Below are 14,692 nucleotides of genomic sequence, written 5' to 3'. Positions count from 1 at the left end.
TAGATCCAAAAATCATGCAAGAATAATCCACGAATAAAAATTTTGAAGTCCTAGTGTTGAAATGTTCTTATGATTCCAGGTTCGAGTCCCGACGAAGACTCGAAGATGGAAGGTGATGACGTATGTTGTAGCCTGTACTGTGTTGACGTCTACAGTTCCTTGTAGAAACATAATAATTAATCCTCCGGTCTTGGAAACCCAATTAAGATTTTCAAGAAATGTCCTTGTACAAGAGTTCTGTATGAATACAATAGTGTTTCCAGAGAAACGAATTAATCTTTTAGAGTCCAAGTAATCAGAAGAAGAATTAACATATAACTCAAAAACTTAAATTCCATGCATGAAATATTACATCTACAAAGGAGGGAATTAATTTGTAAGCAATTCACACGTATATTATGTAATGTTTCATAGTTCGTGTAAGTATTGATAAAATATGTGTGTATATAATAAGTACCAGTTTCCGCATATTGGATGCGGATGGTGAAACTTGCTGTCGGTAGTCGTTATGCTTCTTTAGTATGAGGTCCTGAACTGTAAAGAAAGAACAAAACTTTAAACAAAGGTTAATGTGGTTTTGACAAAAGCTATTGATGAATTTTATGCAGTTTGACTTGATCGTACACGTTTAACGTAATGCAGAAAATTGTCTAGATGTTTAGAATAACCTTTTCTGGGACAATACATATCTTATATAGCACCCATAACAGTTCTGCAACCCTCTTCTTCGAAACTTATTGATGAATGGAACAACATTTTGATATTCAATTCCAAAAAAGTTTGTTCCACCATGTCAATCAAACTTGTCCCATACAAGAAGTGCACACCACTCTCTGGCTGAGAAAGGAATGAAAATGAAAGGACTTCCTCCTCGTTTAGCAAAGCGTTGGGACATGTCGTCTGTCCTGTCCAAAGCTCCTTCACCCATGCAAAAACAACTCATGTAAACAGCCTCCAAAGACGTCGTCGATACCGTGTGTGAATGTTGCCTGAATGTCTTGAAGGGCATGATACCTTTGTCTATACATCAGAAAGAATGCTTAGCTAAGAATCGACGCGTTCTTCGCCAAATGGTTAAAAGAAATATTCATTCGTGAAAAGAAAAAGATGATCGTACGACAAGGAGGAATTTCGCCCATGTTGTTAGGACCCATGCTGAAAGGAGTATTTGAAACAATGCTGGGATGACTCATGGGAACAATATAAAAAGGACCAAGAAGATTAAAGTGAACTTTTGGGTTCAAAGATCTCAGACGTGACCATTGAGATCCGATGGAAGGACAAAAACTGAGTTTAGTGTTTTACAAACGGTGGATGGATTACCATCGTTGGCAGGAACAACGGACCCCGCATTTGCCTCACAATCTTCATTTGACAGAGGTGTCCCAGTTACAACACGAATTGCAGCCGTTGATGGATCGCAACGATTTGTATGAAACAGAAAAATCGCAAAAGTACGGTCACCTATTGCAACGACTGCAACTCTTTCACCAGAAAGCTTTAGATGAAACAGCTCTGCCAAATATGAAAGATTTTAAGACCCTGATGAAAAGACCATCACCACCACCGCCGCCACGACCACCCCTAGCGGTCAGGACAGACGCAGTGTTACGAATGCCTGAGGCACAAAAGGTACGAGAAGTCTTTCAAACACCGTCAGCAGCTCCAGTTCATAGTAAGATTTTAGCGTCCTTGTTGACCTCTTCCCCAGCTCCCAACGAGAAGAACTGAAAGCTTGGGTTAGAAAATGACGTTCACTCCTTCTTTGACAGAAGTGAAAAAAAGAAGAGAAACCAGAAGTGAAAAAAGAAAAGAAGACTAAAGCCATATATTACAACCCTCACTGCCGCCACTACCCTCTACTTCTACTCTCGTGGCAGGTCAGACACGTGAAGCCGTTTTCAAACCACCATTACATCCCATCCAAAGTAGAATCAGCGAAGTGTGGGTGACTTGCTAAAAATGGAGAAGGTGTTAGCCAGAATTTACTACGGTCCATCCCTAACTGCAGGTTACGGAGGAGTTCAAATTTTGTATCGTGCTACCAGAACTTGACTGAAAAGTCTCCGTTTACCTCAAGTGCAACTATGGTTACAAGAACATGCCACGTACACTTTACACAAACCCGTTCGATGAAAGGTTTCCAGACGTTGCTCCCGGGTGGAGGGCATCGATCATCAATGGCAAGACGACTTAGCCGATGTCTTTAGTTTGGCCACCTACAATCGTAGCTACAACTATTTGTTTCGTGTCATCGACGTCTTTTCCAGATGTGTCTGGGTGGTACCATTGACTTCCAAAATCAAGCAGTGAGTTCGTGCGAGTCCTCAAATTGGTGTTGAAACAAAGTAGTCGTCACCCTCTTCGATCGCAAACCGACAAAGGCACCGAATTTCCTAATCAACCTTTCCAAACTGAATTGAAGAAAAGTAACATTAATTTTTACACGACTGAGAATCCCGAAACTAAACTATCATCGTGGAACGTATTCATCGCACCTTGAAAGATTGCATGTGGAAAAAGTTTACGCATCAACACACTCTCAAATACATCTACACCTTACCACACCTGATTCAAGTGTACAATCAATCTTACCATCGAAACATCGGACGTGCCCCCCCCCCCCCAGAAGTGATTCCCGACGACGGCGACAGTCTCCAGGAAAGGTGGAATGTTGGCAGCAAGAGATTGGGTGCGCATTGGCGAAAACAAACGCACTTTGAAAAGGTTACTTACCCTATTGGACCACCTAACTGTTTCGTGTCACTGGATGAGTGCGTGGCAGTCATCATGCCGTCTATAAATTGGAAGACATGAACGGGGAAGTGTTAAAAGGAACGTTTTACTTGCCCGAGTTACAACGTGTGACCGAAACATAAGACGAAGTGAACGACATAGAAAGCATTCTCGAGCGAAGAACCCGTAAAGTGGTTAAACGCCATGTCAAACAGGTCAAAGTGCGTTAGAAAGAATATCCTCCCAGTTTTGATTCTTGGAGCGCCGCTTCGCAAGAAATCGACTATAAAAAAAATGAACATCATGCCCTTCCACGGAAACACCTAACACGTTCACCGCCGATTTGTACATTCTCACTATTTACCTGTCAGTAAGTCGTAATTCGATAGTGTCAAGATTGCTACATGAGGAAATCTGGGACCAAATATTTCATTCACCAAATGGAAAGTCACGGTGAAACTCCACTTTCGATAAAGATTCTCTAACGACTCCAGTATACAGAGGTGTCGCTCGACAGCGAGGACATGGTTTAGGAGATATTTTGAAATCGGCCTTTCATTCGGTGGCGCCTGTTTTAAAACCAATGGTGACACGAGGATTGCGGTCCTTAAAAGATGCCGCATTGACACGCAAAGAATTTCTCCGTAATTTCACCATATACAAACAACACACCAAGAAGTTTTCTTGAGAGCATGCAAAAATGACATAATTACCACTTCAGAGGCCTTCACACTCGTAAGCTAGAAATACTAAGAAAAGAAGAACCATCAGAGACTTAGACGTTTTTGACTATTAAATCACAGCAAGAAAAATGATGCACAGAAATTCTTGTGCCTTTTCCAAGTCCGAACTGGATATATTTGCCATGCCACCCACCATGATGACGATTCAAGATTCCCAATGGGTCGAATTTCATCCCGTCTCCTCTTTGACGGATTCAGCTCCTCTATAATTTGAAATCAAAGGACGGCCCGAATATTACATCGATCTGTTTAGCTGTTACTTGTATTTGAAAGTCAAAGTGATCGAAACAGAAGGCAACATCAATCCAGGGGTCGATGCTAGAGAAGCTTCTGTCAACAATCTCATGCATTCCTTGTTTAGTGAAGTGGATTAGCACTTGAATAACAAACTAGTCAGCGGCAGCATGGATACTTACCCTTACCAAGCGTACCTTAAAAATCTCTTGATTTACGAAGACGAAACCAAGAACACTCACCTGGATGCTTGCGTGGTATGGAAACCTGACACAGCGGGCATAGACAAGTTTAAAGACACTGTCTTTAGAGAAATTGGAAAAAAAACCATCACCTAAGAAACAAGACTCTGGAAGTGTTACCTAAAGTGAGAAACGACATCAGTCACACTTCGTGGAAATGAACACTTTCACCATTTCTACTGGACTCAGATCAAATATCAAAGATCGAAAATCATCTGCTCCAAGGACAGTTACCCAAACGTTTAATCATTGGTATTGTCAGCAATGTAGACCTCAACGGAGCCGTCACTGCCAACACTTTCGTGTTTAAGCACTAAAACGTGAGCAAGATAAAGTCAGTCACGATGGCAAAACATTGTGTACCAGACCCTTCGAACCTAACTTCAGTGACGGGAAGAAGAATTACTTGAGTGGGATCGTATTTGTCCCTGTACGAAGCCACCGGACAGTTAGGGACCAATACCAGTCACGGTGTTACGCACGAGGATTATGCAGGAGGCTACACTTTGTTGGGTTTGATTTTACTCCAGACCAAGGCAGCGACGAGGGACATTTCCAACCTATAAAATCCGGCCAAATTCGTGTGGAACTTTAGTTTGCTAAAGCTCTCACCGAAACGGTGAACGTCATCCTGTATGCTGAATTCGATAATACCATATAAATCAACAGTTTGAGATAAGTCATTATAGACTATTTGAAGCTACGGAGGAATGTAAACCCTCTTTGAATAGTGGAGAATCTATGGAAATGGAATGGGAGGATACCGTGGAAACAGAACCCCAAGACAAAAACGAAAAGGACATAGTGATGAAGTCCAGATGGCCAGACCATGAACAACATTTAGTCTCCTATTTTGTCAAACACCTTTCAGAAAAATAACGGAATTGATCAAGAAAGATTGTTATGGATGTCAAAACGATCATCCCAGTCAAATGCAACACGATGCATATCTGATGCTGAGTCAGGAAGAAAAATTGGACGAGTATCTGGACGAACCTTGGAGACTGATCTCGGAAAAAGCCGTGTTGCATAAGTGGTATAAAGACTTGCTTGATCATTCCTCTCCTCCAGTGATGGTTCTAGAGATCCATCACATCGAAGCACTCTTGGCTCAGAGTGCGGAGACGAGGCGAAGAAACGGTTACTTGTCAGAGATTTTTAAGAAAAAGGTACGGATTGAATTGATGACGTATCATTACCTGTGGAAAAACAAAAATAAAAAACCCACAAGACAATACAAAAATGGATACCTGGGAACTTTATTACCTTTTGAACCACAGTTCGTACACTGCTTCTTGGAATCCTGTGTGTGCTATAAATAAACTGCTTCATCGCAAACCTCAAGACCATCAAGCTTATGTCATCAACACGGACGACAGTCATCTCACAGGAACCCACTGGGTAACCGTCTACGTTTTTAAAGAAGGTTGTGAAGAATATTTTGATTCGCATGGAAAGCCAGTTTTGGAAGACGACATCACTGACTCTATGAGAAGAAATGCCCAGACGACACGATTCAATAATGTGAAATTACAATGCACAGATTCCATGTTGACAATATTGTGTATATTTTCTTCATCAACGCAGTCTTGGATATTCTTTAAAACATTTAGTGATTTATTTTGATCGTCAATCTTCTAGAAACGATGACAAAGTAGATCGATGGTCTTGTGACCATTACGGCTATCGTTAGTCTTTAGCTAGGAAACGTAGTGTATATCAAAGGCCCAATAACTTCTATCAACGTAAGTCTAGCTTTACTTTACAACTTTGCCAACCTTGTCAAAAAATAGTTTGTTATTTGAAACATGTTTGATTGTTTGTTAGAAAAATTGTTAATTGTTGGTTGTTAGTTATTTGAATAAAAATGATGTGTTTTGAAAAATGTCTGTCGTTTGTTTTCAATTTTTATCACTATACATGTTCGTTGACTTTTCTCTATCGCTCACCCTCAAATCAACAATCCTAGTGCTCCGACCCAACAAAAATCGTAAGGATATTTTCTATCGCGTCCGCGCTTGAACCATATAAAGCGAGATAGAATCAAGCCTGACCATCATAGTCTGCAGCGAACGTAGAAGCATCAACACGTATCAAGAACAATGGAGCTAGCGACGGATGTAATCCCAGCACAAGTCCTGAAGGCACTTCAAGGGTTAGGGCTTGCAGTTGCCACAGGTTGGAGCATTAGAGCGCAGTCTAAGCGAACAACTCTACTTCTAATCTGGGAAAACGACAGAGATAAAGAAATTCACAAGACGGCCTCAAGTCGGAACTGGAGACAGTAAAAACGTGGTGCGAGAGTTGCCCTCGCAACCACGTGATCCCTGTCCAGCGGCTACACAGACCAACATTCAACAGCAGTCTACACCCTCTACCACTACCACCACTACTACCATTCCAGAGGCCAGGACAGAGGGAAAAACTGCTTTACTGACTACACCAGTGCAGTCAAAGAAACAACCACAACAACAACAAAAACCAGCTGAGGAAAAGGCAAAACTCAGCAAAAAACAGGCAACACCAGCATCAGCAAAACTCCCCAAACGAAGCCTCTACCTGCTAAAAAGTCTATACTGGAAGAGGATCTGGAGCTGTCTACAAGCAGCGATGAAAGCGAACAAGAAGATCTACCAACTAGTATGAAAAACTTAATCAAGGAATTGGGGTTCAGCGCAGCAGTAACAGACATAAAGAAAGCCGGAAATCTCATCAATGCTGTTCAATATCTAAATTGGCGCTCCCTAGCAATCCAGAGACCACGACCGATCCAATGGCACTACGGCGTACGTATTCTGAGCCAGTACTACCAAGATGCCTACGACTACTACAACCTTGATCTCGTAACGAAAGCTGCTCGACACATCGCAATCATACACGGCTTCTACTTCCCTGAGACAACCCAACAGGAGCAGAGAACAGCGGAAGTATGCAGAAAATATGAGGACCAGAGGGGGACCTTTGCATAAACAAAAAGCCCTTCTTAGGGCTACAAAAATTGCCTTTAAATGCAATAGGGAACCAGATTGGCTTGGTTCCCTCTTTGGCTAACTATTTTCGTAAACCTAATATGATCTGAATTGGTACCACCGTCAAACTCACCTACTACTTAAAAAACCTAGCGTGATTCAAACTGATACAAGTCGCACAGACTACACCGATTGGTATTAATTTACATTTTTTAATGTACACTCTGTACACGAAATCCCAACTTGTTCGTTCATATTTATTCTAAAATTCTACAACTTAAATGAATTCGACTCAATTGCACAGGTGGCTTACACATTATTGGTATTAGGTATGTCCATTAGTACAACTGGACTTAATTTGAAATAAGTACGGGCTGGCGTTTCGGGAAGTACAACAACATCCAGGGCTGGCTTGCTGAGCACCTTTCCTCCTTTACCACGCTCGGATTTCGTACAAAAGTGGCAAGATGTGGAACGATTTGCACTTGCCACAAGCCCAGGTGTCCTAATGTGACGGCAAAAGCTGGCCAATGGCAGCTGCCGTTACATACTGCTTGGGTTGACACCTGGGGCTCTCAATAGCAAACTGAATACATGAGTGTGGGTTTGTACTACTCCTACTCAAATCTTAGGCCTTACATTTAGTTCGGTTGGGCACGCAACTACCGTCTACGAACTAACGGCCCAATCAATTAGTACTCTGTGAGTACATAAATGCCTGAGGGGTGTGGCACCATTCCTCTCCCTCAGGAGTAATTAATTAGTGCACCGTGTGCACATAAACCAGTGGTACATGCTCATTATGTAGCGAACGCCACTATAATTCAACTAATCAATCAATCAAAAGTCCATTGTTGGCTCATCCTCGTATGAAGATGTATTCAAGACTAGCCAAGCTGAACCAAGCTTATGTGAATTTACATCGTGTCAGGCAAAGCCTGATACCAAAACCTAAAGAGATAGAGAATGTTAGAATGCTGAAAGCAACCGAAGACTTGATAGAACAGCCCTTCAGAGATGAAATCCAAACAGAAAAAGAAGAATGGACGGAGAATTCCATACTTCAGAAGCAGATAGAGCAGAGAAAACAGCAGCAACAACAGCAACAGCAAGAACCAGACAGAGGATTTGTCGACTGTCGCGTAAACACGAATGAGTTCTCCTTCTCTTTCCAAAGAAGCAGACCTTATCCTGTGGGAAAGACTGCCGCCAGACGGGGACGCAATCTTAGACCAGTAAAGATTGCCATAACTCCTCGTCCACAAAAAAAGTCCCTTTCAGAGCTACCCCAATGCTCTAGAAAAGAGATACTAATTCAAATGCCAATTGTATGTTAGTAAGTGTTAAAAAATGAAAGTGTGTCTATAAGCACTTCATTTCTTTGTTTTATGTCCAAAAATAGAAGTGTGTCTATAAGCACTTCGTTTTCGTAGCTTGTCAAAACATCTGTGTAATTTTGATTATAGTTAGTGCTTGTAGGTAAAAGAATGAGTGAGTGTTTCTCTTAGGTCCGCGCGTTCCATATTGTTTGTGATAATATGGGTTTTGTAAGTTTTGGTAACAGGGGATGTTTTCCTTCACGTCCGTGCTTTACAAATATAAGTCGAAAGCGTTCGTCAGTCTGGCTATCCATTGTTGACTCGTCAAGATGAACAGACTCACAAAACTCGTGGAACTTCAGATGCACCTGGAGTGCGCCAAGTGCCTCCTGGACGAACTGGCAATAGAGGCTATTGCAGAGGAAGCTAAGATTAAACAAGAAGAGGAGGAAAAGAAGATGGAAGAGGAGATGAAAAGGAAAAGAATGATCCTGCCTCACCTTATACTTCGACCTCTGTGTTAGGTCAAGCCAATGGTCAGTACACCTCCACAGGCAATAGCAGTACCACCACAATCACTTCAGCTACAGCAACTGCCACAACCACTACCACCATTATAGAGAACCGTGATCCCCGAGATGGAAAACTGGGAGGACGAGTTGGAAAGACAGCAGCGTCCCAAACAAGTAAGGAGACCACAGCATCCACGAGTGTAGCATAGGAGAAAGGAACAAGTTTCACTATCTCTCAAACGGAGGCGTGGTATAGTGAATCCACTCAAGCCCCGTCTGCGCTCCCAAAAACAATTGTGACTTGGAACAGCGATTGGAGCCACCGATGTGTTTGTGGTGCCCGTCCTGGGAGGTGTCAGCATTAAGATGATGTATCTGAAGTTCGAAAAAAAACAGCCCTTTTCAGGGCTACCCATATCTCGAGAAACGAGACTATTCAAGTTGCCAATTTGCATGAGCATAGAGTAGTGTAACTATAAACACTCACTCATTTCCTAATATGTGTGTGAATTTTATGAGTGCGCGTACGTTTGTGTGGATTGTAGATATTGTGTTTGTATGGATTAGCGTATGTTTGTGTGATAGTAGAGTGGATTTTTGTTCCTTCCATTCTGTGTGGATAGTAGATATTGTGGTTTTTGTTTCTCTTCCCGTGTGTGGATAGTAGATTTTGTGGGGGTTTTTTTTCTTCTCATTCCCGTGTGTGGATAGTAAATTGTGGAGTTTGTGCGTAGTATATAATAGTTTTTTTTCTTCTTCCCATGTGTAGATAGTAGATGTTGTGGGTGTTTTCATCTTCCAGTGTGTGGATAGTAGATTTTGAGGTTTGTTTTTTGTGTGTTTATAGTAGATAATATATGAAGTTATTGTAAGGGATGTTTTCTTCACATCTTTGCTTGAAGTATATAAATTATAACGTTCGTCAGTCTGGCTACTCTAAATAACATCTATCCTTCCTCTATCATTTTAATAACATCAGCCGTAAAAACTAACACTTCTACGAACACCACTTCAAACCTAAGTGACAGCCATTCAATTACTACAGGTCGCTTATAAGACCCCAAATAGAACATATAAGGTGGTCCAAAACCCAGATCATCAGTACCCACTAAACAAAGTGGCTCAAACCATACATAGGCCAAGAAATATTCTCTAAGACCCCAAAATTAGATGATATAAGGTGGTCCCAAACCCAGACCATCAGGACCCGTCACGCAAGTTGGCACACTTAAAACACTCTAAGCATTAAGACCCCTAATTGTCGAATATAAGGTGGTCTAAACTCCAAAGACCATTCGGCGCAGCAGCACAAGGCTGCAAACTAAAACAAGTTATTAGACCATTAAGACCCCAAATTTCATACCAGCTTAAGGTGGTCTCAACAACCCAAGATCACCAGGACCCGCCACACAAGGTGGCAACCTAAAACCTATGGCTGTCATAGTTAAATCGTGTAGGACGATTATATTAAATCGTGTAGGACGACCCTTTTAGACCAATACCCTGGAGTCAAGGAGTACCGACCTGTGACGTGAACCCGCCTCCCGCATCGACCACCCACTCCTCCTTTACCACGGCCAGACACCAAACACGATACGTGCAGTGCACGCATTTAACAGCAGAATAACCGTACGAGTGCGTGCTGGGTCCAATCCCACTCTCATACACTTACCTAGCATAGCGACTGAATAAGTAATAAGGCTGTGCGTGACACTATTCCCCCTCATATAATAGCCTGACATTCAGGTTGTTAGGGACTCTAATAGTCCTACAACCTGATGGCTAGAATTAACAAGTGTTCTCTGAACACATAAACGCTTGGGGGGGGGGGGCGTGGCTCTCTTTCGTCCTCCAGGAGCAATTAAAAAACATACTGTGTATGCAGTAAACAGTCGTACATGTCCGAAAGGACGAAAACGACTATAATTCAAAGAGATAGATATATAGTCTGGCTACTCAGCGTTGACTAGTCAACACATAGGAAGATGAATTTATTCAACGATTTAAAAGACAGTTGATGGTGGATGGAGCCTATGTAATGGACAGGCTTGCAGATGAATGGAAGAATCCAGGTAGCCTAGACTTTGTGACTTGTCTGAAAGTAGCTCGAGATCCGATTAAAGACATGACAGAAGAGGAGGTGGAGAGATTAAGAGGCTTCATTTACCCTATGTATGTTAGAGTTGGAACATTGAAGGAGGCACTTGACGGTGTGATGAAAGTCAGGTGATTTTTTAGAACAAATAGAAAGTTTGACAGAGTGGTCTTATGTGAAATGGAGATTAGACTAATTAAAGAAAGCTGAAGAAATGATGAGAAAGGTACTGAAAAAGAAAGTAAAGAAGATAAAAGATAACTGGGCAAAGGAGAGAAAGAACAAAGAAAACAGAAAGAAAAAGAGGACTGAAGGAAAAGAAAAAGGGAATAATAGAGAAACTGAGGAGATGTTGGAAGAAGTGGAGAAATTAGAAGAACCCAAAGGCACTTTTCAGGGCCACTCATATGCCTCGAAAAGATTTGCTTTTGTGCCTAAAGAATGTTTTTAGTCAGTTGTATAGTTGTTTGTGTTATAGATTAATGTTCATCAGTCTATGTCAGTATGTTGTACGTGTTATATATATCTATGTCAAGCCAAGCGTTTTATGTTTTTTCCCGCTCTTTGGTCCGATTGAGGTCATCCACTCGCAACATTGTTACCTAATTTCAGTACAATGACGTCACCTCACCTGTTCCATTCATATTGTCTCTATATTAATGGTAATATCCCCAAAAGCTCCCACAACCTTTTTGACTGGAATTTCCATTGTTCCTATAAAGCTTGTCCCCAAAGGGTCCCATGAACTTTTTGACTGGGATTTCCATTGTCCCCAAAGGGTCCCACTATACAACTATTGGCTATGTTAATAACAAAATACAAGACCATGCACAATATGTGTCTGACGGCTTTCTCTCTGACTAGTAAAACTGAGGTGGCTCAATGGTTGACCTGAAAGATGCAGGTTCACAAATGGTCAGACTTGAGTATTCTTGCGTGCATGTACGAAATGACGAACCTGAACATCCATGTGTGAAAATATTAAAGTGTATAATCGTGTATCCATGTATGCAGATGCGAAAGGACAGACTTGAGCAAACATTTTTGCATATACGAAATTGCAGATTTGAATTTCCATGCATGCATATACGTAAGGATAGGCTTAAGTATTCACGTATGCATATAGGAAAGGATATACTTGAGTATTTACGTGTGCATTTAGGAAATAATATAATTGAGTATTCACGTAAGCATATAGGAAAGGATATACTTGAATATTCATGTATGTACGTACGAAAGGAAAAATTACTGTGACTTGTACACGTTATACAAGCTGGCATTTCTTGCTGTACTGTGTCTTGTAAACTTTATACAAATTGGCGTTTCTTGCTGCGCTGTGCCTTGTAAACTTTATGCAAGTTTTCGTTTCATGCTGAAGTGTGCCTTGTAAAGTTTATACAAATTGGAGTTTTTAGCTGTAACGTGAATTGCAAACTTTATGCAAGTTTTCGTTTCTTTCTGTACTGTGCCTTGTAACGTTATACAAGATGGAGTTTCTTGCTGTACTGTTGAGAATACCGTATAGGTTTGCATTTCTTGCTGTGCGTGCTGTGCCAATTAAAACGCAGATTCGGGTTTGTTTTAAGCTAATGTACACAGAAGAACGAGACAATCAACATTATTGCAGGTTCAAAGTTTGGCTCCATAACAGACTATTTTTATTCAAGGAAAATCAACAAAATTGGATTTTCTTATTTTTACGTGTATGACCGGGCCTGGAGAGAGAAAACAGTTCAGCTTTTTGTGGCATCGAATCACAAATAGCTTCACTCTTGAAAGTTATTTTGATTGGATGAGAGTAGAAGCTCAGTATCAGATCAAGTCCACAATGTTATGCTATCCAGATTTGATTCAGAAATATCTCAGGAAAGTATGTTTTTTATATTATACGTTTTATAATTTATTTTATATATTATTAAAATATGACACACATTATTCAGATAACAGAAAACAACATTTCAATGTCAACACGGAAACGCAAATAATGCTCTAGAAAATTATTCTCACATGTAATACATTCTTAAAACTTACAATCTATTCATATTGAGATATGATGGTGATAACTAAACAAAAAATACAGCTTACCTGTTTGATTCAGAGGAGGAGATTTCCGTGGCAAACAGCGGGAGTGACCATAAAACACCTTGTAACGATCTTCACATTCGCTGTCAAAACCTTGCGCGAGGACAAAACCTATAATGCAAGTCATAACCGTACATAGTAAACTGGAGTGTAATAAAGCTATTGGGAGTACAACCACGAGAAATGTTCTGCTTGTTTCTAAAAAATATTTGTATGTACATCCAGATAAATACGTCCGCGCCTGTAATACAATCCAACGTTTAGTTATTATATGCGTCTTTTATAAGATATTTTTACTTTTAGTTTGCTATCAGCTCTCCTCAATACCCGACATCTGCAATATTGTCTAATATTGACATGTGATGAGAGATAAAATCGACAAATAACCATATTATATTACATTATATTATGTTATGTTATATTATATTATATAATATTATGTCAAAATGTTTGCCCTAATGTTGTTGTCGTTGTTGCAGGGTGTATGAGGCATTTTGGCAACAGGTGACAATGATTACCAAAGAGAAACAGATCATGGCTAGTTCTTTCTTTGACGGTTTGTACGACTCATGTGGTGAAATGTTTTGAAACAGTCACTGCCTGGAATATATTTTTTGGTGCTTTGTACATTTTTGATATAGACAGATGATGGACACTTTCCGAAGCTTTCAAGTTACACTCTTAAATGCAGGAATGTTTTATTAAGAGAGAGAGAGAGAGAGAGAGAGAGAGAGAGAGAGAGAGATCTTATCCAATGGATATGTTTCCTTAATGGGCGAAGAAAGCAGCCCCGCAATGGCAATACAGTTTTAATGACACAGTGGCGGTATCAGACTTTCTCACACAGGTATATTATAATATCCCGTTGTCAAACAGACAGTTCATTTGATATGAATAAAAGTAGTTACTGGAATTGCTGTCTGTATGCATACAACTACTGTAATAATTATTTTTGTGTGTCTGTCTTCTGTCAGTCTGTTATGGTGACTCTTTATCTATTTATCTATCTATCCACTAGAGTGTGCGTATGTTTATATGTACTATACATGCATGTATGCACGCTTCCGTGTTTGTAAAAAAAAAAAAAAATATACATTCTCGGATACGATTAACAATCAAAACGGAACACAACCGCAGGCAAAAGCAAATTCGCTTTAAGGCGTGTGCTTTCGGTACAGAGATAGAAATCTTAGAAATAGAGATACGTATTTAGGGAAATAAAAAGGTATGACAAGAAAGAAAAAATGCTTTGTACGTACAAATTGTGGCACATATAAAAACATAGCGTTCTGAACATCCTGTCATTTTCAACATGTTTCCTTTTCAGCGATTTTGTGAAAAATCCACCAACCGTCTGTCCTTTGGCAACAAAAATTTACACTGAATTTAAGTCCCAAATCGCGAATGCAAACGCCACAATCACCGTGCACGTGGCATCGAGTTATAACGGAAACAAATGTATTTATCAATGGAAGGATTTCATTTATAGCTATTCATGAGTACCAAGATAACATCGCTGCCTTGGAGATGCACAATACAACACATGGTGGTCTAGTTTGTTTATCACATGAGTACTGACGAATTAATATCATGGATTAAATGGTATTTGAATTAGTCATGTGTCTTTCAAATCGCTAAATGCAGGCAACAGTTAGAGATTGAAGACAACGCCCTTTTCATTTAATGTGATCATCGTTTAGCATTTGAGAAATGGATCAGTTCGAACAATTAGTCTGTGATTTATTCGTGAGGCACTATGG

The 14,692-nt window shown here is 40.4% G+C and overlaps 1 protein-coding gene across 1 annotated transcript; it reads right to left on the bottom strand.

Moving 5' to 3' along the window:
• Positions 1-370: 370 nt before the first annotated feature.
• On the bottom strand, positions 371-14,367 carry LOC149785015 (uncharacterized). Its single transcript, XM_089931178.1, has 3 exons — positions 14,192-14,367; positions 12,936-13,043; positions 371-534 (listed from the first exon to the last, which is right to left on the bottom strand). Exons 1-3 carry the CDS (start codon positions 14,244-14,246, stop codon positions 386-388), a joined length of 312 nt encoding a protein of 103 aa, XP_089787304.1. The 5' UTR covers positions 14,247-14,367; the 3' UTR covers positions 371-385.
• Between the last annotated feature and the right edge of the window lie 325 nt (positions 14,368-14,692).

This window comes from Sinohyriopsis cumingii, chromosome 13, assembly GCF_028554795.1.
Source record: "Sinohyriopsis cumingii isolate HCF-2022 chromosome 13, ASM2855479v2, whole genome shotgun sequence".
Classification (NCBI taxonomy): domain Eukaryota; kingdom Metazoa; phylum Mollusca; class Bivalvia; order Unionida; family Unionidae; genus Sinohyriopsis; species Sinohyriopsis cumingii.
The sequence above is the reverse complement of the archived record's forward strand: the minus strand, read 5'-3'. Positions and strand labels throughout refer to the sequence as shown.